General features: G+C 37.8%; 2 protein-coding genes and 1 pseudogene across 2 annotated transcripts; 2 read left to right on the top strand and 1 right to left on the bottom strand.

Annotated features, from left to right (window-relative positions):
- Nucleotides 1-719: 719 nt before the first annotated feature.
- LOC119991448 lies at nucleotides 720-9266 on the top strand (annotated as a pseudogene).
- Nucleotides 9267-16309: 7043 nt separating this feature from the next.
- Nucleotides 16310-20105, top strand: LOC119990867 (bifunctional phosphatase IMPL2, chloroplastic-like). The gene is made up of 9 exons (XM_038836995.1): nucleotides 16310-16795; nucleotides 17057-17135; nucleotides 17630-17724; nucleotides 17814-17863; nucleotides 18276-18400; nucleotides 18599-18665; nucleotides 19085-19174; nucleotides 19575-19686; nucleotides 19792-20105. Exons 1-9 carry the CDS (start codon nucleotides 16447-16449, stop codon nucleotides 19860-19862), a joined length of 1038 nt encoding a protein of 345 aa, XP_038692923.1. The 5' UTR covers nucleotides 16310-16446; the 3' UTR covers nucleotides 19863-20105.
- A 103-nt stretch (nucleotides 20106-20208) lies between these two features.
- LOC119991447 (zinc finger protein ZAT3-like) lies at nucleotides 20209-21411 on the bottom strand. Its single transcript, XM_038837801.1, has 2 exons — nucleotides 20683-21411; nucleotides 20209-20634 (listed from the first exon to the last, which is right to left on the bottom strand). Exons 1-2 carry the CDS (start codon nucleotides 21151-21153, stop codon nucleotides 20209-20211), a joined length of 897 nt encoding a protein of 298 aa, XP_038693729.1. The 5' UTR covers nucleotides 21154-21411.
- Nucleotides 21412-23840: the final 2429 nt, after the last annotated feature.

The following is a 23840-nucleotide window of genomic DNA, read 5'->3' as shown; positions in this document are numbered from 1 at the left end:
TATGCAAAACACATATCCAACCTGTGCACGAGGCGCCACAAATCATCCACAACCGATCGATAGCACATAGCAGTCTGGATTCCTCATCGGAGACCATGGCACTCAAATCCATCCATAAATATCAAGGCAGCACACGACAGTCCGGATTCCTCATCAGAGGCCGTGGCACTCAAATACCCCGTACTATCAAATGGGTAATATATGAGGGATAAATACCAGATAGTGATCAAATACCCAGTACAATAAAATGGGTAACTTATAAGGGATAAATCCCAGACAGTGATCACGTCTCCCGATGGTGTGCCACGAGCACAACCATCGCACAAAACCAACCAATCATGTCAAAGCTATCACATCCACAATACAACTCACATTCACAATCTAGTCCATCCAAACACACAATCAATCATATTTCATGATGCATGTATATGGCGATTCAATGAATAGAATTCAAGAAACAATCCAACGAAGAGAGTATTTAACGTGCTAGGAACATAATACATAATCAAAACTCACAACATCACAATCAAGCTCTAGACGAATCCAGACAGAGACAATAGAATGTAGATAATTCCCAATGTAAATGACATTAAGGAATTTAACGAAGAAGCAAATAACGAAGGGAGTAATATCCCAGAATTTATAATAAAATGAAAGACCGGGTATAAGAGGCCAAAGAGATCAGAACCCCTATCTTGATAGCAGTGCTCAATCAAGCTATGCGTCTACCACATCCCCAACGCGTCTCCTCGATCCCCTATCTTGATAGCCCATCACTCGTCGAGTTGGGTGCCTTCATTGAGAGTGCACTTACGTATGTGTAGGCCTGTGGGCTAATACTATCGTAGGTGGGCCTATCCCAAAGCCCATCACTCGTCGAGTTGGGTTAGAAGACAGTGGGTCAAATCCATTGTGGGTGGGTTGAAAAAGAGAAAAAGACGTTAAAAAAAACAAAAGATGGTTAGAAAAGAGAAAAATGCATAAAAAAAAAAAGAAGAAAAAAGTCATTCAAGTAATTGGAAAATTTTAAAAAAGAGAGATGGTTACAAAAGAGAAAAATGCGCAAAAAAAGAAGAAGAAAAAAGTCGTTTAAGTAACTGAAAAAGCCAAAGAAAGAGGGTTGGAAAAGAAAAAAATGCATAAAAAAAGGAAAAAAAAGTCGTTCAAGTAACTGGGAAATCCCTGATCCTGGCTCACAAGTCTTGGGTAGTAAGTGGGCCGACGGTCGAAAAGGTCCAGCCTTAGCCATGCACGAGGACATGCATACTCCCAGGGCGAGGATTGATGAGAATCCATTGAGAGTGCACTTGCCTGCGTGCAAGCCCATAGGCTGATACTATCGTAGGCTGGCCTATCTAATAGCCCATCACTCGTCGAGTTGGTTTAGCAGACAATGGGCCAAATCCATTGTAGGTGAGTTGGAAAAGAGAAAAGGAAGTAAAAAAAGAAAGAAAAAAGTCGTTCAAGTAACTGGGAAAGCCTGATCCACTAGATTGACAAGACTATGTGATCTTGGCTCATAGGTCTGAGGCAATAAGTGGGCCGATGGTCGAAAAGGTCCAACCCTGGCCATGCACGAGGATGTGCATACTCTCAGGAGGAGGATTGATGAGAATCCCACATCGGAATGGATTTGGAGTCTAGCTTATAGCGAGGACAAACCTCCTATTGTCAACCTAAGCCAAAGAAAGAGGGTTGGAAAAAAGAGAAATGTATTAGAAAAAGAAAGAAAAAGTCGTTCAAGTAACTAGGAAAGCTCTGATCCACTGGATTGGCAAGGCTATGTAATCCTGGCTCATAGGTCTTGGGTAGTAAGTGGGCCGACGGTCGAAAAGGTCCAGCCCTATCCATGCACGAGGGCGTGCATACTCCTAGGGGGAGAATTGATGAGAATCCATTGAGAGTGCACTTGCTTGCGTGCAGGCCCGTGGACTGATACTATCGTAAGCGGGCCTATCTAAGAGCCCATCACTCGTCGAGTTGGTTTAGCAGACAGTGGGCCAAATCCATTGTAGATGGGTCGGAAAAGAGAAAAAAAAGTAAAAAAAGAAAGAAAAAAGTCGTTCCAGTAACTGGGAAAGTCTGATCCACTGGATTAGCAAGGCTATGTAATCTTGACTCACAGGTCTGGGGCAATAAGTGGGCCGACGATCGAAAAGATCCAGCCCTAGCCATGCACGAGGACGTGCATACTCTTAGGAGGAGGATTGATGAGAATCCCACATCGGAATGGATTTGGAGTTTAGCTTATAGCGAGGACAAACCTCCTATTGTCAACCTGCATTTTCAATAGAGAATAAGGCACAAACTTATGATGCTAGACTTGAGCGCCCATCCTGTGTGACGGATATTCATCAATGGCATAGAACAAGTAGGATGACAATGTAGCATATTGGATATGCTTCGACTCAAGTTTGTTGACAATTCTCCAAATTGGAGTGAATGCCAACACAAATAAGGGGAAATGCAAAACCATTGCTTTGTATTCGGGATTCTATTGTCGAAGGCCAAATGAATTTGGGGCTACGTAATTCTTTAGAGTTTACGTACAATTCACATAAGATGTTGAAACGCAATTTTCATTGTGCAATAAAAATGGAAAACCCAGTAGTGACATACTCTTGTAGAAGGATGTTATATATATATATATATATGATATCTAATTTGGATTAGATTACTCTCTCGAATATAATACTGAAAATGAACCAATTAAGCTTCAGACATAACAACACAGTCTATTAATTCTCGGTAGTACTAGTACAAGGAGAAATGAAACAAGCAAAAGACTGACCCATGCATCTTTAGTTTTACAACTAAATTTTTCTTAGGGAACCCGTGAGTAATATATGGACTAGTACTCAAAGTGTTCGCTAAGAAAGCATTATTTATTAATTAACTGTGCCTTAATTAATTTATTGAGGAGGCACATAATTACACGGCTAGTTAATATTGATTGATTACTTCTTGCAATTGAAGTAGCAGAAGCACATGTGCTTAGAGTTTCGAACATGACATGCACCATGCTCTGCATGTTCCCAATTCTTGCATTGGTTGTCACAGTGTGATGTTATCGTACATCCCCCTGACCATGTCTGGCTTGCCTTCTCACACAGATTGTCCACTTTAGGCTTCACTTCTGCGTGTATATATATATATATATATATATATATATATATATATATATATATATATATATATATATATATATATACATATATATATATATATTGAAAAAAAACTTTCATTAGTAAAATTAACAAACAAATTTACACACACAATCAACCTTAACTAATTAGTACATATGTTTATACATACACACAAGTCAATGACACGAAATTATATATATCTACCACACTCTTGCATCACATATATCTCTATGTGTGTATGTATAGGGACACAAGAATCACGAGGAGCTCAGGTGACACTCATGCGTGTGGTATCTCATAGAGATCTCGAGTTCGAGCCTCCCACAACCCCTCCCCTGTTTTCAAAAAAAAGAGAGTGAAGGACACTCACCAGAGCTCACTAGAACGACAAGGATGCAGAAAATAGCTAGGAAGAAACCAAACTTAGGAGCTTTATTAGCTGCCATTGTTTGGTTCTCTCTTAAGGTATGGTGCACAATGGAGTTCAGCCGGGTATTTATGGCAGAAAGTATAGCCGCCATTAGCTATTTACCTGACTTATTGTATTACTTATTTGTCTGTGTAATTTTCTTCCGAAAATGTGGTCCAATAATAGAATTGTAGGGGTATAATTTACACGTCACACGTTCAATTCGTAGAAACAGTCTCTTCATATATTATGTGAGGATAAGACATGCATCCATATATTATATGATGATAAGGTATGCGTACATAAAATTTGACGCACAAATTATCATATTTAAAAGTTGAAACAAGGATACATATATATGGTAATACTAACTTAATTTTAATTTTAATTTTATAACACGTATCAATTAAAAAATTAATTTTCTAAAACTTAAAAACTGTATTTTTATTAGCTTTTCTATGCATTACACCGTCTACCAACTAGTAATAATGAAATTGTGGAACTTCATATCTTTTTATAATGAAATTGTCGTTCGGTAATGTCCGATGTTTATCCTTTTATTTTGATGTAGTTTTTTATTGTGAGATGTAATTCATTTTTTTGGTGGCTCGAGTGTCTTTGAACCTCAAATTCTCTTACCTATATTATTGGATAGATGAATACAATTCGATCTGTTGTGACTTTTTCAAAGGAAAAACAAAACAAAACAAACAAAATAAAATCAATAAAAGACTAAAACGACCACTCTCTTTTTAAGTTTTTCTTTCATTCCCTCTCTAAAGCGAGAGGAACACAAAACAAGCCGCTTTTGCACTGTTTATTCCTTTTTTTCTTCTCCAAAACCTTTCTCTTATTCTCAAACGGTGCCATGTCGAAACTGCTGAAAGGTACGGCTCGATTAACCACTTGAGGACAAGTTGCGAGGAAACTGTTAAGATGGTATGGTCATGTACAAGGTAGAGAGCGGTGCGGCATTGAGGAGAATCGAGAGAATTTGTTAAAAAGACATGACTTAAAGTAGTAAAAAAATAATATTGATTCAATAGGAGTTGACGAAAATATAACGGTAAAAAATGAATGGCTAGGACAAATACATGCAGTGGATTGCTATTGATTTTATCATAAACTCATGTAGCCGACCTCAAAAGTTTTGGGATAAAGGCTCGGACAGGGATGATGATGGTATTTGGAGTTTCATTTCCTAAAACACTAAATTTTTGCTATTACTTGTTAAGTTTGTAGTAGTTGAGTCTATCACAAGGAAAACCCACCAAATACCCGCAAACCACATGGGTCGGTTAAGTGTTGGATCGAAACCCAATACGAAAACAATGTCAAATCGTACTAGAGTGAGTGTTATCTCTCACACATGCGCGTTAAGAGGTTCAAACAATTAACTTAACCACCTGAACCAATGATTTTTATTGTTTGTAAAAGTTAGTTGTGAATGTAATATGTTATTTATTTTCTGCAAATGCATAAAAATGAGACACAAAGGCTAAAAATCCCAAAAACCTAGCTATACATACACACTTGTATATATGCAATGATACTTCTTTGGAAAAATTAATTAGTGGTAACAGATAAGGCAATTAAACACCAATTATTCAATACTAAGAACTCTTGAATTAAAAGCATTCCTAGCTAACAGTCTATTACCACTTACATATAATTGGAAAAAGAGATGCAAGGATAAGAGAGTATATTTTAAAAAATATTCTCCACCAGTGTGTCTTCAGTAGTATTTGGTGGGTTTTCCTTGTGTTTAACGATAATTGGAAGCACTAGTCTTCCATGATAATTCATAATAATGTTGAACACATCGGGCCCTTAAATCTTAAGAATCGAGAAGACACAGACACTCATACATGATAATTCATATTTACATAGACTAATATCACATCGGATTGGTGAAATCCAATCGAGTGATATATAAGTAAAGTTTTAGTTCGGAGCGGACAATATCGTTGATGTATTTAGACTTGAATTTCTAACATGTTATCAGAACAAATACTCAATCCATTTGGACATGACATCTACCTGTTCATTTGTTGGGTCTAACATAACCTATCCCACAAGTGTGGGGGAGTGTCAAGATTATTATCTCGCATCAGATTGGCATAATCCAACTGAATGGTAAATAAGTAAAGTTCTTGCATATCTCATACTACGATGCGTTTTTATGATATAAGAATCAATGACGATGTCCTACGAAGAACAAATCCACGGCGGACCATTAACTCATAACGAATAATATCGTTGATGTGTTTGACTTCGATTTCCTTTGTGTTTGTGCATCGCTTCTCGCATAGTTTGCTTCCACCATGCATCTTCATCTCGATCTCCATATGCAAGCATTACAATCAAATAATGCCACGTGCAAAATAATTAATTAAAAAGGTACTTTCAAGTTTCAACAGGTCAATTAATTAATTTTGTCACTTAGTGAAGAGATCGAATCAAGTGAATGATAGTCTATTAGTCTATATGAGAAAAACACCCATTAAGATTTGTGGATTAATCGTGTAGCGATTGCATAGGTCATTCCATTATATTCCTATGATTCATACAACCTATGATGTCTATTGTAAGAGGTAAATCTTATATATCTCCTTCCGGTCTTAATCTAGGCAACAAATCAATTAGATGATGATGAAACACTCAAAAGCATTAAGCATACCCATAGATAATCAATAAGAGATAGAAATCAAGAAACCAAATTTATTGAATTATCAAAGTTAGGCTACATTAAGACCCTAACAAGAGAATCTAGTCACTCATAGAGTCAAGATACATCATCAAGCAATGGAAATCAACCATAAAAGCAAAGATAAAAGAGGAGAGAAGAAACCCCCTTGTGACCCCTCTTTCTCTCCAAGTTCCAATGGTAGCCTCCAAGGTAGAGAATGAATCGAAGCTCCAAGAAATATCCCAAAACCCTATTTTATGCCCTTTTATACTTCCTCAAACTCTTATGTTGTTTTCCTAACAAGTTGGGGTTGTTTTGGCTCAAAAACAAGTGAATTCGGAGCTTTTTTGCGAAACTAGTCGTGCAAGTGAATAGTAATCCGATAGATCGAAAATGGCTTCTAGAATCCAAATCTTCATTTTGCACTCTTTTCCTCTATTTCTTGCCTTGACATCTACAATATGTAAATAGAGCTTTATTAGGTAATATCAACTCTTAATAAACTCAAAATGGGATAAACTTATGAGTAAAAGATGCACAAATATATGTATATATTTGGCACATCAGTACTTTCAAGCTTCAACAGCTCAATTAATTAACTTTGTCACTTGGTGAAGATATCGAATCAAGTGAATGATAGTGCATGTATTAGTCTATATGAGGACTAACAATAAGAGGATTAAAGGAAAATAGAATGAAGTAGACAGCAAGGGAGATTGCAAGCTTATGCATGCACTTGACCCTTTTCTTCTTTCTTTTTCTGGCTATTAGTTATCTAGATAGGAAGAGAGTGGGCCAAAAGTCAAAAGGAATAATAAGAGACAAAATTTGGTGAACTTGTCTATCAAAAAGGTGCACTAACCTAAATACTTCGAGGTAAGTTAAAACTTTTCACATCAAACACCCTGTCATTTATCAGATACTTATAAGGTAGAGTGGGGCGATCCAAGTCTAAGACTTATCAAGTACTTAGAGAGGGTGAAATGAATCAAGCATTCGAGATTTACATGAATCAAAGGCGTATGATTTTGTTGGATATCGTATGTGCAATGTACTCTTTGGGTGCAAATTAAAGTGGGACTCACGCGTCTTTAGAGATAGGTCCGTATTGGAAAACACTCATTGTCGAAAACAGATGCACGTAGTATATTTACATTGCGGAATATGATATCAGGTGAATGAGAAAAAAATGTTCTCTAAAGTACTCACGTGAAGCATTTATGTGTTGGTGAAAGAGATTAAATCTTACAATGGAAAAATATGAACTCTTAAGTGAGTTTATAAACTCCCTACTTTTTGATGATACTAATCCTTAGCCGACACGACTAACTTAATCGAAATTGATTCATGCATTGTTAAGAAAAGTAGCACAACGGAACGAGAACTAGAAACAACACCACATAATTTTTAGTGTGAAAAACCCTCAAGGAGGTAAAAATCACAGGACCCATAGGCCACTTAAAACTTCCACTATATAAAACGACCGCTCTCTTTTTCAGTTTTTCTTTCTTTCCCTCTCTGAAGCGAGAGGAACACAAAACAAGCCGCCTTTGCATTGTTTATTCTTTTTTTCTTCTCCAAAACCTCTCTCTCTCATTCTGCAACGGTGTCATGTCGAAGCTACAGAAAGGTACGGCTCGATTAAACACTTGAGGATAAGTTGCGAGGAAACTTTTAAGATGGTATGGGTATGTACAAGGTAGAGAGCGGTGCGGCGGTGAGGAAAATCAAGAGAATTTGTATAGGAGATAGGAGGAAGAGTTAAAAAGACATGACTTAAAGTTGTAAAAAATAATATTGATTCAATAGGAGTTGATGAAAATGTAACGGTAAAAAATGAATGACTTGGACAAATACATGCTGTGACTTGCTGTTGATTTCCTCATAAACTCATGTGGCCAACCTCAAAGTTTTGGGACAAAGGCTCGGACGGGGATGATGATGGTGTTTGGAGTTTTATTTCTTGAAACACTAAATTTTTGCTATTACTTGTTAAGTTTGTAGAAGTTGTTGCTATTACTTGTTAAGTTTGTAGAAGTTGAGTCTTATCACTGGGAGGATGTGAGTGGCAATTGCAGGGTGCTTTTTGTGAGATCACGTTTGATCATGCACTTGACTATGGGATCTGCTTGTTGTGTTGCTGCTAGAGACACCACAATTGTTAGTGGATCAGGTAGTGAGGCTTTGCATAGGAATATACGATATTCACCAACATGCACGGAGCTTTTGGTGGGATATAAATTCTTGAGACGCAACTGAACTCAATGATTCAAGCAAAGACGACCTCGTAGGGGACGTAGTCCTGGAATGATCTTTCCAAATGTGGGTCGGGCTGCTGGATAGACCTAAGGCTCTTGGGCCTAGCTGGGCCCATAAGGGGCCCAAAATAGCCAGCCTCCTACACTCTTTGTCCTACACTCCTACCTAGAGTCCTAAAAGGGACATTTCATCATGGTTTCCTAACTACTTTCGAGCTGCCTTGCAGTGCCCCGGAGAGTGAGAGTGCTGAGGCTGTTGGAGCTTATACTGGCGTTCATGGTGTTACTGAAAAAGCTGAAATTGTTAGAGAAGGTGACGAGGGCCAACAGCAGCAGGAAGGGAAGGACCAGGGTACAGGGGAGCATGAAGACTCGACCAGTACTTCCAGCTCTGGCTCGGTGAGATTTATATAATGCTAATTATATTGCTTAGGAGTTGGCAATAATTTGGTCTTAATACATCATACTCTGATACTCTTCTTCTTCTTTTTTGTGGGATGCAGTCTGAGGAGGATGAGCATGGTGTGAGGACAAAGAAGAAGAAGAAGAAGAAGAAGAAGGGATTGACAGAGAAAATAAAGGAGAAATTATCAGGTGGAAAGCACAAGGAGAAGGAAGAGATGAGTCCGCAGACGACCACAGGGGTGTATGGTACCAGTCCCACCACCATCATATCTACATCTTCAACAACAAGACATCACAATGAGCATGAGAAGAAAAGCGTGATTGAGAAGATCCAGGAAAAACTTCCAGGCCATCACTAACCTCTAATATATCATGTGGTTTTGTTTTGCATGTACAGGAATGGCAATCAGTCGTTGGCTTTTCATGTGTCTATGTGTGTGTTAATTGTTGAATAGAGTGTTAGAAGATTTACCCAAGATTTAGTTAGGGAGTCAAAGATTTACCCAAGATTTACTTCTTTTTCCTTGTGTTTAAGAGATATGTACATGTTATATATACCTCCGATTGTGAGAAGAATAATATTGCAAAAAATTCATTCTCCTAAAATTAAGTTGGTATCGGAGCAAGTTCTCTTAACATACTACCTCACCATCACCGTAGCTACTAGGGGCCGACTGCTCCAACCAGGTCTGACTATCCGACAGAAGCCGATTGCTTCTTCCATAACAGGTGCCGATTGCACCATTGAATCAGAATCTCATCCAGAAATTACAAACAACTCATGGCTGAATCCGGTGCTCTTATAGTTCCACCTGTGGTGACGCCAACTCAAGAACCAACCTCTATTCCTTATGGGATCAAACTGAATGGCTCAAATTTCACTCTTTGGTCTCAGGTGGTTACTATGTTCGTTGCTGGATGGGGAAAGATGGAATATCTCAAAGGTACGACCTCGAAACCTACTGTTAGTGACTCTACATATAACAAGTGGATGATGGAGGATGCTACTGTAAAAGGCTGGCTTATTGGCTCTATGGAGGCCGATATAATGAATCTTTTTATTCGTTTACCCACTGCGAATGATGTTTGGGATGCTGTGTCTCAAACATATTTTGAGGGTGCTGATAAATCTATTTTGTATGATCTGTCTCGAAAAGCTATGGCAACTAAGCAGGCAGGGCGACCTGTGGCTACATACTATTCCGATCTTAAGGTTATTTGGCAGGAGCTTGATCATCGTCGTCCAATTACCTTTACTCAGCCAGATGTGATTAAGACTCGAATGGCTGAAATTGATGAAGATCGAGTCTATTCTTTTTTGGCTGGGCTTGATGATATATATGATTCTGTTCGAGGAGATATTCTTCGTACTAATCCTCTACCTGGACCTGATAATGCTTTCTCAACTGTGAGACGTGAAGAACTTCGTCGGAATATAATGATGTCTTCAGAAGTTCCTCAGATGGCTATGGCAGTTCGAAAATATGGAACTCCAACAAGTTCTTTGTCACTTTCAGTACCTACTGGTGGTAAATGTACTCATTGCGGCAGCACCAAACATACTGTAGATACTTGCTTCAAAAAGCATGGATATCCCGAGTGGTGGTAGGCTCACAAAGAGCGATTACAGGCTCGAAAAGGTCGTAAAGTTGCGCTATGCACCTCACTGTCTCCCGTAACTGTTTCATCCTCATCTACAGTCCCAGTGGCACTGACTCCTTCTTCAATGGATACCATGGCTTCCACTACCCCAGTTGATATCACTCACTCTGTGGTAGATCCTACTCTTCTCCAACAGTCAGGTAGTGTTGGTCTAGCCCTTCTTGCAACAAATTCTGAAAAAGATCCCTGTTGGATTCTTGACTCTGGTGCGACTAATCATATGACCTTTGATGCGTCCTTATTACATGATACTTGTTTACCAAATTGCTCTACTGTCACCAATGCCAATGGTGTCTCATATCTGGTTACGGGCGCTGGAAGGGTTAACTTAACTCCTTCTTTATCCTTGGAGCACACTTTATTGATTCCTGCTCTTTCCAATAATCTTTTATCTGTGCCACAAGTTACTACACAACTAAATTGTTTAGTATTAATATATCCTACTTTTTGTTTCCTTCAGGATCTCTGCAGTGGGGAGATAATTGGGCGTGGTACTAAGAGAGAGGGATTATATTATGTGGAAGATGTCAGTATGGGACGATCTCTATCAGCAAAAGGGTCATCTCGGGCATCAGAAGATCAGATTCGGTTATGGCATCATCGTTTGGGTCATGTCTCCTTTGGGTACTTGAAATATTTATTTCCTACTTTATTTTCTACATGTGAACCTTCCAATTTTCAGTGTGATACATGTGTTTTGGCCAAGAGTCATCGTGCTACTTATTCTGATAGTTCTAACAAAAGAGTTGTGCCTTTTGCGTTGGTTCATTCGGATGTTTGGGGACCTGCCCCTGTTACTACTTCTATTGGCTTTAGATGGTTTGTATTATTTATTGATGATTGCACTCGTATGACTTGGCTTTACCTTATGCGTCATAAGAGTGATGTGGCTGCTTGCTTCCGCACGTTTCATACCATGATCAAAACACAATTCTTTGCTAATTTACAAGTTCTTCGATCTGATAATGGTGGTGAATTTGTAAATCAGGAGTTACAAGCTTATTTTCAGACTCATGGAATTTTGCATGAAACCACTTGTCCTTATACACCACAACAGAATGGTGTTGCTGAGCGCCGAAACAGACAAATTTTGGAGATTACACGTGTTGCCCTTATTGGAGCCCACATGGCACCACGTTTTTGGGAAGAAGCTGTTACCACAGCTGTATATCTTTTGAATGGGGTACCCACTCGTGTTCTACAATTTCAGACACCACTTGATAAATTGGCATCCTATGTAACACTGCCATCGCACCTCACACTTCCTCCCCGGGTGTTTGGTTGCGTTGTGTTTGTACATTTACAGAAACATCTCCGCACAAAACTTGATCCTTGTGCCCTCAAGTGTGTATTTGTCGGTTATCATCCTTCACAAAAGGGTTACCGGTGTTTTCATCCTCCTACAAGTAAGTTCTATGTTACTATGGATGTCACCTTTTCTGAACATGAAATGTTTTTTTCTTCACCCAATTCCAAGCTTCCGGGCCCGAGTGGTGATACTGTTGCTGAAGCTCCGAATTGGATGGAGTTGTTTCCTGATCCACTGTGTGTTGAAGTTCCTAATTCTGAAATTCCCGATACTGTTGCTGAAGCTCCCTCTCTCTCATCTCCGCTAGTACCCACTCCCGATACTCCTCGTACAGATCCTCCTGAGGTAAGCATTGAGTCTGATGTTAATACTAACAATATTTGTGATAATACTTGTGTCTCGATTGAAACTGACAGATACGTACTCCCACCAAGAAGTACTCGTGGTGTACCACCAAATAGATTTTCACCAGAGGTTGTGCGAAAAGTGAAATATCCTATTGCTCAGTATGCATCCACTCACCGACTGTCAAAGGAATGTCGAAGCTTTGTCAGTAATATGACTGCCATAGATATTCCTACTAAAGTGCAAGAGGCGTTGTTGGATCCAAAATGGGCAACTGCAATGACTGAGGAGATGACAGCACTTGAGAAAAATCAAACTTGGGAATTGGTGGAGTTGCCGAAAGGAAAAAAAGCTGTTGGTTGTAGGTGGGTGTACACTGTCAAGTGCAAGCCTGACGGTTCGGTTGATAGGTATAAAGCTAGGCTTGTGGCTAAAGGATTCACCCAGACGTATGGGGTTGATTATCAGGAAACGTTTGCTCCTGTTGCAAAAATTAATACAATTCGAGTCCTAATATCCCTAGCAGCAAATTTTGATTGGCCTCTACAACAATATGATGTAAAAAATGCTTTTTTACATGGTGACCTACAAGAAGAAGTTTATATGTCTCTGCCCCCAGGATATGAAGCTCCAGGTGATCAAAGTGTCGTGTGTAAACTGAAGAAAGCCTTATATGGGTTGAAACAATCTCCTCGAGCTTGGTTTGGTCGATTCCGACTTGCTATGAGAAGATTCGGCTATAAGCAAAGTGATGCAAATCACACTTTATTTTTGAAAAGAGTTGGTGATAAATTAACAGCTCTCATTATTTATGTTGACGACATGGTAGTGACAGGCAATGATTCTGAAGAAATGCGTAAACTGAGAGACTATTTGTCAACTGAATTTGATATGAAGGATTTGGGAGGATTAAAATATTTTTTGGGCATTGAAGTTGTTCGTTCTGAGCAAGGCATATTTTTGTCCCAACGAAAGTATGTGCTTGACTTATTAACAGAAACTGGTATGCTTGGATGTCAGCCAATTGGATCTCCTATGGAACAAAATCATGGATTGGAAGAGTCTTCGAATCAAACTTCAATAGACAAATTACGATATCAAAGGCTAGTTGGGCGTTTAATCTATTTGTCTCATACGAGGCCAGATATTGCATATGCGATCAGTGTTGTGAGTAGATTTATGCACAATCCTAGTAAACAACATATGGAAGCAGTTATTAGAATTCTGAGATATTTAAAATCTGCACCGGGAAAAGGCTTACTCTTTTCTAAGAATGGGCATGCAGACATATGGGGCTATACCGACTCAGATTGGGCAGGTAAAGGAGACCGAAGAAGATCAACCACCGGGTATTTAACTTTTGTTGGAGGAAATCTGGTTACTTGGAGAAGTAAAAGGCAAAAAGTTGTCTCATTGTCTAGTGCAGAAGCCGAATACAGAGCAATGGTGAAAGGTATTTGTGAGTTGTTATGGCTCAAACGGCTTATGGGGGAGCTGAGTTTGTCCATTAAAAGACCAATGAAATTGTATTGTGATAATCAGTCAGCAATTAAAATTGCTGAGAACCCAGTGCAACATGATCGGACTAAACATGTGGAAATTGATAGGAATTTCGTATATGAAAAGCTAGAAGAAAAAATAATTGAAGTTCCGTATATGAAGACTAAAGATCAGTTGGCTGATGTGTTAACCAAGGCAGTGTCAAATTCAGTGTTTGCTGATTCACTTGTCAAGCTGGGCATGTACGATGTCTATGCACCACCTTGAGGGGGAGTGTTGAATAGAGTGTTAGAAGATTTACCCAAGATTTAGTTAGGGAGTCAAAGATTTATGTTGAATAGAGTGTTAGAAGATTTACCCAAGATTTAGTTAGGGAGTCAAAGATTTACCCAAGATTTACTTCTTTTTCCTTGTGTTTAAGAGATATGTACATGTTATATATACCTCCGATTGTGAGAAGAATAATATTGCAAAAAATTCATTCTCCTAAAATTAAGTTTAATTTGGTAGCGTGGTTGCAGTGTATAATTAATTTGACAATGATAAAGATTTCAGCCATTGTTATTTCAGTTATCTCGGCTGATTAGTTGGACGCAAAGTCACACAAAATTCAAGGGAATTTGTGAGTTCTATATATCTCACATAATACACAATTCTATGCGTATAACTCAGATTCTATGCATATAAATGTGTGTTAATTTGGCAGCGTGGTTTCAGCGTATAATTAATTTGACAATGATAAAAATTTCGGCCATTGTTATTTCAATTATCTCAGAGGATTAGTTGGACGCAAAGCCACATAGAATTCAAGGGAATTTGTGAGCTCTACATGTCCCACATAATATACAATTCTATGCGTATAACTCAGATTCTATGCGTATAACTCAACATTTGTGATAGAACACTACGAGATTATATCTAGGATGAATGGACGTAGAGTCGTACAAGATCCAAGTGAATTCGTGGGCTCTATATATCTCATATGAAATTATGTGCGTAAGAGATTACATATCAAGCTATAACACTAGGAGATTACATAATAATATGTTAGAAAAGTTGGAATTAACCTTATAATTGGAATTGTTATATGACGCCATGTGTGTTTGTGACTAGTTGAATTGTAAAGATGCTTTTCTTTTCCTTAAACTAGTGTCCAGTGCTTAATTAGTGCTAGTCCTTTGATGCTGGAATCCATTAGTGGGCATTAATTTGCTGTTCTAAGTCTCCACTATGAGGAAAAAATGAGCTGTAATTACTCTCCTAATCTCCCAAATCATGTTTAATTAGGGGCTGTAATTAGTCTAATTAGTTGTAACCCCAAATGACGGTTTTTAATTGCCAAATCATGTTTAATTAGTGACTGTAATTACCCTAAACCCCCCCCCCCCAAATGATGGTTTTTAATCCCCAAAATTATGTTTACTTAGGGCTGTAAATATCCTCAAATCTTAAAATCATGTTTAATTAGGAGTTGTAATTAGCTGTAATTATCCCCATAATTCGGTTTTTAAATCCCCAAGTCTTGTTTAATTAAGGGTTGTAATTACCCCAAATCCTCCAAATCATGTTTTTAATCCCCAAATAATGTTAATTGGAGGCTGTAATTATCAGTTTTTAATCTCCCAAATCATGTTTAATATGGAGGCTGTAATTAGCTGAATTGTCCCTGAAATCCACCAAATCATGTTTAATTAGTGGCTATAATTAGTTGTAATTACTAATTACCCCAAATCCTCCCAATTTTATTTTTAATCCTCAAATCATGTTTAATTTAAGGCAGTACTTATCCAAACGAAAATGACTTATAACCCATCAGTTTGGTAGCCCATGGGAGCTCACATGGTTTATTCCATTGATTTAATCAATCGAATAATTTTATTTACACTCTTTTATCTCAAAATTCATTGTCCAAAATCTATTGTTTTAATATAGATTCTATTGTTTTTTAAAGGCACAATATATAATTCATTGTTTTAGTTCTGAATTTGCTATTTTTGAAAATTCCATTGAAAAAAACAATGAAATTAAAATGTATCTAATAAAACTCATCGACAATGGATTTTTTTTAGAAATAGCTTTATGAGTTAATTCTGAATATGTAATTTTTTTTAAAATTTAACATGTATTTTGAGAGTTAAAACGTTTTAAAATTTCATTTAAAAGATTTGGATTTCCATGGCCTACCGTTATCACTACAAGAATTTCACGGATTATCAACTTTTTTTTCCAACCGATTTGTTTCCGTTGGAATTTTCAACCGAATTTCCCACCAATTTCCAACCGATTTGGATATATATATATGGGCTACTTAGCATTATTGTAACCCAAAATCCTCAAATCATGTTTTTTAATCCCCAATGATGTCTAATTAGGGGCTCCAAATCATTTTTTTTTAAAATATATTGTTAGGATTTAGGATGTACGGTTTAGCGGTATGAAATTAGGACTTAGGATTATTTTTTTTTAAAATCAATTATATTCTAATATTATACTCATCACAATAGACAGGCAAGAGAGGAGAAAATGAACAAAACGACATCGCATAGCACATCAGCTAATCAATTAGGGCACAATTAAGCGGTGCTAGACACGTCAACCTCCACCCGTTTTCCCTTCTCTTTCAGTGCGTAACAGTTGTGCTTCCTCCTCGCTCACTCTACTCTTCCGTTTCATTCTCTCTTTCCCGCCTATTTAAATCCTCTTTTCTCTGGTTCATTGCTGAAATGATCTCTCAATCACAAGCCTTCCTCGTCTCTCAATCTCCAAAACCTCTCCCTTTCCCTTCACCCGCTCTCCATTGCTCCCCGAACAACACCAGCAGCAGCAATTTCAACACTCTCACCTTTCAATCCCTAAAAAGTCCTCCAATCTCTTCTATCAAAACGAAATTCTCCTCCAGAATGATCTCCAATTCGAAGCTTTCCAATCACACTGACGCAGTGCATTCAGAGCTAGAAGACGCAGACCTTGATGGCTTCGCCAAAGTCGCTAACCTGCTCGCCGATGCTGCTGGAGATGTTATTCGCAAGTATTTCAGGAAAAAATTCGACGTTCTCGATAAGGAGGATTTGAGTAGGTTTTTCACATCTATTTCTATCACATTATTCGGAAATTTTTTTTGTTAGGATTTCAGGGATGAAATGTTTCACTTAGTATAAAAGAGAGCTTCTTGAATAGAAAAAAGACAATGAAACATATGACAAGAAGCTGAAATTTCGAATTAGTTTTGTATGTTGTTTTCAGGTAGTTCTGTTTGACGTGCCTTGAGTGCTTTGCAGTCTATCTGATAATTTTTCGTCTGATTCTTTGTTTATGATACTCAATTTGCTACAGGTCCGGTTACAATAGCAGATCAAGCAGCAGAGGAAGCTATGGTCTCAATAATATCAGAAAATTTCCCCTCTCATGCTATGTATGTTATGTGAATTCTTTTCTCCCTATTTTCTTTTTGTTAGTTTTTGCTAGGACAGAAATAATGCTATACGTACTCCATGTTGACGATTCTTATGGATTGGTCCCAGAAAACACGAATGTTCTGTCAAATTTAGCAAAAAGAAAAACCATAATTTTCAAATTTGCAGTTGTCATGAATTTGCCTTTTCAACATTATAGAAGCTAAGCCTAAATTTTCTCTTGTGGATTCATCCTAAGTTCTTTATCGATTCATGTATTTGACCCCAAAATGTTTAGGAATAAATCTTTGACGGTGATGATCATAGAAGTTAACCTAAACTGAGTTAACTAGCTTAAATAGGCTTCTTCAATTGTGAGTTTCTTGTTCAAATCCATGCCATGAGAATTTCTAGACTCAACGAACAAATGATATTTCGTTTCTTTTCCAATACAACGTATCCCAAAAACAAGAAGTAGATTTTATTGGCTTCATATGGATATGTTTGATTGCAGTTACGGAGAGGAGAATGGGTGGCAATGCAGAGAGAAGTTCTCAGATTATGTCTGGGTTTTAGATCCAATAGATGGCACAAAGAGCTTTATCACTGGTGATCTTCTTTACATTCTGTTGACATTACTACCTGCAGCTTAATCATTGAAAACGTTTGTCAAGTGATTGATCCGTCAATTGTTTCAGGCAAGCCATTGTTTGGTACTCTCATTGCTCTACTGCACAGGGGTAAAACGGTATGGATCTCCTGCTATCTGGTGTGAGGGAAAAAAGAAAAGGAAATAGAACAGGCTTTTGGCTTGGGAAAGGCTTAATTGCATCAATTAGCTTTGACTCGACTTAAACAAATCTAACTGGCTTCACTTATTCCTATTCAACCTGTGGCATTTCATGATACTTTTGCATTGATGTCAATATTTCAGGATAGAGAACTGACTATCTGATAGTCTTTTCATTACTAGTAAGGCGTGGCAGAAGATTTTTGGGATTTTTCCATCTTTTATGTTGTTTTTGAAGCAATCTAGTGTGTCACGTTACGTATAGTTGAACTGTGTGTAAAGTGCATCGTTACTTCTAAATTGCATGATCAATATCAACTCCAATAGACAAATTAATTCTATTCTTGAAATGATCAAAATGTCTTTCCAGATCATTGGCATAGTTGATCAGCCTATTTTAAGAGAGAGATGGATTGGGATAAGTGGAAGGAGAACAACATTAAATGGAGAAGACGTGTCCACACGCAGTTGTGCAAAATTGTCACAAGCATATTTGTATGTTTCTTAAATTTTTTTTTAGTTCCCCAAGGAAATAAAAGATAAAGCTTTGTTACTGGAAGTAATACTTGTAATTATTACATCTAGCATTTTTGTTCTTCTGGCGACACTAAATTTAAATTTTCACATAATCACATACATGTCCCATAGGTTTCAGCATCTTTCTAACCTTTTTTTTTTTCCCAATCTGTTTAGGTATACAACAAGCCCACATTTGTTCAGTGGAGAGGCTGAAGAGGCATTTGGTCGAGTTAGAAGTAAGGTTTGCACTCATATACCAGAAGTAGATTTTGATAAGAGGATACAGTGAATGTTTAACTCCATAAATTATGGTTTCAATAGGATATGGTAGTTGATAATAGCGGGAATATAATTAAAAAAATCTCATGAACTTGGGAACTGGTCTTAGAACTAGTAATTGCTGACTTAGATCTGCGTATGTTGAAGTCTGCATCATATGATATAATTTTATGCTCCTTTCCTAACATTATCCTATGACCTTGGGTTCTCTCCTACTTGTCTCATTTGATAGCTAACCATAGCAACACATGATACATTGTAACATTTTCTATTCCTCATAACAATCTTTTCTTAAACAACATTAGACTTCCTATGTTCTTTCAGTAAAGAGGAAAGCTGCATGTTTACTGCCTCTTAGCTGTTCTTTTTCGTGTTATGCAGGTGAAAGTGCCATTATATGGTTGTGATTGCTATGCGTATGCCCTTTTGGCTTCAGGGCATGTGGATCTCGTAATCGAGTCTGGTCTCAAGGTAAAGTGTGCACGTATGATATATATTTCGAAATGATAATTGGATGCACTTTTGATTTACATAAGCATAGCATGTGAATAACACCTACTGTTCCTAGGGATACAAAAGAGGGAAATTGATGTGCTTGAAATGAGTAGCATGTTTGCGGATTCATAGTTGACCAGTTCAAATAAATGAAATAAAATATATGAGAGGCAGTCTTCTGATGAATGTTTGAAAGCTACTTGATCCGCAAAACAGTGAACACCACCACATGTTTTTCTTCTTGTATTTTCAATCTCACTTTGAAAGTAAACATGCAATAGGAGTTTGTAGATTGACTTTTCATGTTCAGTTGATTACATATTGAATAAGCTTCATGACATATATCTGATTAAGATCTTATTATTTTCTTAATCAGCCCTATGATTTTCTTTCGCTCATTCCGGTGATAGAAGGTGCTGGAGGTGTTATAACTGATTGGAAAGGACATCAACTTAACTGGGAGGTCTCTGCAGATTCCAGGGCAACTAGTATGGCCATCTCATCAGTAGCATCCTTATCAAAGCTAAAATTGATTAAAAAAAAATGTCCCTTACACCCAGTTCATGATATTGACCTCTTGCTTTACCCTGCAGGTTTTAATGTAGCTGCAGCTGGAGATAAACTTATTCACCAACAAGCTTTAGATGCATTACAATGGAAATGAAGGTCAGCATTGTTGCATTGGCTTAATGCTACAAGGTTTGTACGATGTACCAGTTCCTTTTCCAGATTTGAGAACCAATATGACTTGCATGGAAGTAGGTGCTCTGATACGTGACAGAGTGACAGTGATGGATTAACATAAGAGGAACCAGATTCACTTCTTTTAATTATAATGAACAAGAAGCTGTAGCCAAAGTCTTTTAATAAATTATATTTCAAGCTTACAGGCTCCAGGTTTGAGATCTTTTTTTTTTTTTTTTTTTGTCAATGATACAGAGAATATAGTGATACTCAGTGATCACTGAATAGCCACAAAATCGAATACATGTGGCAACTAATTATACTTTTCAAAGTCCTAACCTTAAATCCAATGCAAATCCTGAAGAATAAGAAGATGAACAATCATGACGATCATAATGATCATGTTGTTCAACTGGAGCAGGCAAATTGAGGTCTAGATTACTAAAACCTTGATCTCCTCTCTCCCAATGGCATCTCTTATGCCCTCCCAATGCTTGCCCACTTGAAAAAACCCTCAAACAAATGCTACACTTGTGCCCTAACTCAATCACCATATTATTATCCTCCTCTGCTCCTTCTCCTCCTCGTCTGCCGCTATGTTCCTCCACCAATTCCCCCTCATTGCTTCTGTTTATTGCGAAACATCCCTTGACATTATTGTGACTAGCTCTATGACCACCGAGCGCTTGATGAGACCCGAAAACTTTATTGCAACTCGAGCACTCGAACTTGCAATTCATTGACTCTGTTTCCTGGAGTTGAGGAATTACTTCTGATCGTAGTTCAGTTGCATCATCTACATCTCCGTTAGCCAACATCAGCAAGCAAGCTGCACCTACGTGGTCCTCCTCGGTCGTCGAGGCCTCACTGTCATTCATTGGCAACGAGAAGGGTCGACGAAACTGGGAAGGAGGGTTGATGCCGCGCCACTGACGCTCTGGATGGCACCTCATGTGCCCAAAAAGTGCCTTCCAAGACCAGAACTTCTTCCCACACTCGCTACAAGGTCGGGTGATCTTCGGGGCCGAAGGGTCGGGTTTCTTGCTCTGCTTTGGCCTGGAAATGGAAGTGTCATCGACACCACCACTACTGCTCTTAGTGGCGGCGGCACCAGAGTCTACATTGATCGTCCGGTAGCGCTTTTTGCGGGAGTTTTGGGATTGGTAGGCGCTTGAAGGGCTAGAAGAGGGAGAAAAATATGGAATGATGATGTGAGATGGAGAGGTAGGAATGCGAAAATGGAGATCTGATTCGGTATTGTTGTTGGTCATGGCAGAGAGAGATGAGGCTTTGGAATAATGAAGAAAGAAAGAAAGAAGAAAACAAAGTTATAACAATGGTGGGAGGGTTTGGTTTTGTAGTGGAGGAGCGGTTACTGGCAGTTTTTTTTTTGTTTTTTTTTTCAGTTTGGGACAGGGAGGTTTGTGTTTATCCGCACAAGTAGAATTACTGAACCACCCCTCTCAAGTAAATACTACTCAAGGGAGGGGTAAGGGTAAGAAAGTGATTTGAGACGCTGAAAACGCGCCCCTCAATTGTAAAACGTGGTATAAAGTATAAAACGCTAAGCACCCCCCATTTTATGGGTAACGTGGTACTGTCAATCACTGCCATAAACAAACATTCACTAGCTGAGCTGCCTTTGAGTAACTGTTCATGAATTGACAATATTATATTGGTTCCGCTACATCACATCAACATATGACTTGGTGTGTCAGGCAGGGACGGATGCATGATTTATTCTCGGGGTGGGAAAAGTCAAGTGGGATTAAGGGCAACGCTCTAGGAATTTTTTTAGTGTTATTTATTAATTGTGCATTGAAAAATAACGTAAAATCAAATGTTTATAGAATTGGGATAAGTAATATTGGAAATTAATTTACAAACGTACTCCTCGACCATTTTTTATATTTTGAAAATCATTTAATGATCACCTCATTTGGAACAATATCAAAAATTTATTTCTTAATCTACACAACTAGACAATCATTTAATCATTGATCGTCCATTCATTTTTTGAGCAAGATTATTGCTACCTTTAGTTCTGACAAATCAACACTTGCTCATGTTTGATTCCTTGAGACTGGCCAACAAAGACGACAACGAGCAAAATCATTGGGCTACAATTATGACTTGGCTAGGCCAAAATGACTTGTGGACAAGAGCATGGGCTACAATTATTTTGGCCCAAAAAAATGGCTTATCATGGTGGTCAAGAGGCTGGCCCAAAAATAACAATTGAGAAAAAAAAAATTCAGGGACCCTTGAGTTTAGAAATAAACAGGGAATGCTACTAAACCAAGAGTAAAGTTAAGTTAAACCACTATTTTTAACACTACTCTTTTTTTTTCTTTTTTTTTTATAAGCCAAAATATATTCAACGAAAAAACGAAGACACAAACAAAAGGGCATCTGAGGAGATGCCCTAAACAGTACCAAGATTAGGGACACACCCCTAATCTAGTAGAAAAGATAGGAGAAGATGCAAAGAGAAAGATCCAATGCAAGATTAAATAGCTACAAACATGCCTAGTGAGAACAAATGTAAAATTAATAGATATGATTAAAAGGCAGGAGCCAATTGTAGGAAGGACTTGTTTTGAAAGAAGGAAAGAGTGTTGCTTTGAATCCTTTCACGCCTGTAGTTTCTTTTGTTGACTAGAGGAAGTGTTCCCAGCAGAGTGAAAAACAGTGTTTATCTACCCTGCATAACTATAATTACTTTTGCTGACCACCTGCACTCCAAATCCCTTGTTGATGTATTGTCGAACTCTTAACACCTCCTTGTGTTATATGGTTATGGAGGTCTAGCTTGACGACAAGAAAGCAAGGAATTAGCCAACAATATCTAAAGATTAATTGAACTTCTCTCATTCTTACATTCAAATTCCATCCAATTGTGTTCAACAAAACAGAGCTACATATTGTTTTGGCAAGAATCTACCTTTATTAATTAACGAAGCATAAACAAACTCAGTCAAAGACAACTACTTAACCTAAACTAAGAGGCTAATCAAAACTACACCAAATCCGAATGCGATCAATCTTCTTCTCACCGCCCTTTCCACTGCTTTCCAATGCTTTGCTTCCTTTTCTTGCAATAAAGCTCCGAAAGAAGGCGATTTCTCCGATTTTCTTGGAAGTACTTGCTCTGCTTCACATCGCCGCCTTCTTCTTCGTTGCCAAGAAACCTTACAAACTTGCCGATGTGCGCGTCCCCCTGACTCAACTTCACGTCATTCGCAGTCACTGCATAAACAAAACTGAGCACTAGAATTTGGGCATCCATTGCTTCGGTCCTCACTGCGGGCTTCATGGTTGATGATTTGATTGTTTGTGAAAGAAGTTGAAAGGAGGGCAATGGGAATCGCATATTTATAGTGTGTCCTAAACCCTAATCATAACTTTATTAGGATTCCTTGTAATTTTTTTGGGAAAGAAATATTTATATAATCAGCCTAATAATAATTATACTTATTGAAGCACTTAATGAAGTATCTAAATTTATTAATTAATAATATAAATTCCTTTTTTGGCCTTATTTATATATACACAAATACACGCGGATTCTCACACGCGGATGTCGGTGTATGGACGTTTGCAATCCTACGGTTATAATAAATGAATTGTCTAATAAGTGTGTTGATACCGATCGTGCAGCAGGGAAAGAGTATGCTATATATATATATATATGCCAAAAAAAGGTGAAAAGGATTTGGACTTTGGAAGTCTTAAATCAATACTTGGACTACAAGTTGATATAACTTCAAGTACAAGTTGGATTAGTCAATTGGGGCCAACATCTTTTTCAGTACCAATGAAACATTTTTTAAACCATGTAAATAGTATGTCATATCCTTGTTTATTCAACAATGATAACAAATTAAAAATGATTAGGAAGAGAATTGGAAAAAATAATTTCTTTTCAATCAATGCAAGAGATTACAGGAAATTCTCA

The sequence above is a fragment of the Tripterygium wilfordii genome, chromosome 22 (assembly GCF_013401445.1).
Source record: "Tripterygium wilfordii isolate XIE 37 chromosome 22, ASM1340144v1, whole genome shotgun sequence".
Classification (NCBI taxonomy): domain Eukaryota; kingdom Viridiplantae; phylum Streptophyta; class Magnoliopsida; order Celastrales; family Celastraceae; genus Tripterygium; species Tripterygium wilfordii.
This window is presented reverse-complemented; position numbering and strand designations above follow the sequence as displayed.

What these genes read in the sequence shown, in the direction of transcription:
- LOC119990867 (XM_038836995.1), top strand. Translation starts at nt 16,447, where the DNA reads ATGATCTCTCAATCACAAGCCTTCCTCGTCTCTCAATCTCCAAAACCT. An exon ending in TACTGCACAGGGGTAAAACG is followed by an intron (nt 17,864 to 18,275) that starts GTATGGATCTCC and finishes ATGTCTTTCCAG; the next exon opens with ATCATTGGCATAGTTGATCA. An exon ending in TAATCGAGTCTGGTCTCAAG is followed by an intron (nt 19,175 to 19,574) that starts GTAAAGTGTGCA and finishes TTTCTTAATCAG; the next exon opens with CCCTATGATTTTCTTTCGCT.
- LOC119991447 (XM_038837801.1), bottom strand. Translation starts at nt 21,153, where the DNA reads ATGACCAACAACAATACCGAATCAGATCTCCATTTTCGCATTCCTACC. An exon ending in TGATGTTGGCTAACGGAGAT is followed by an intron (nt 20,635 to 20,682) that starts GTAGATGATGCA and finishes CCTCAACTCCAG; the next exon opens with GAAACAGAGTCAATGAATTG.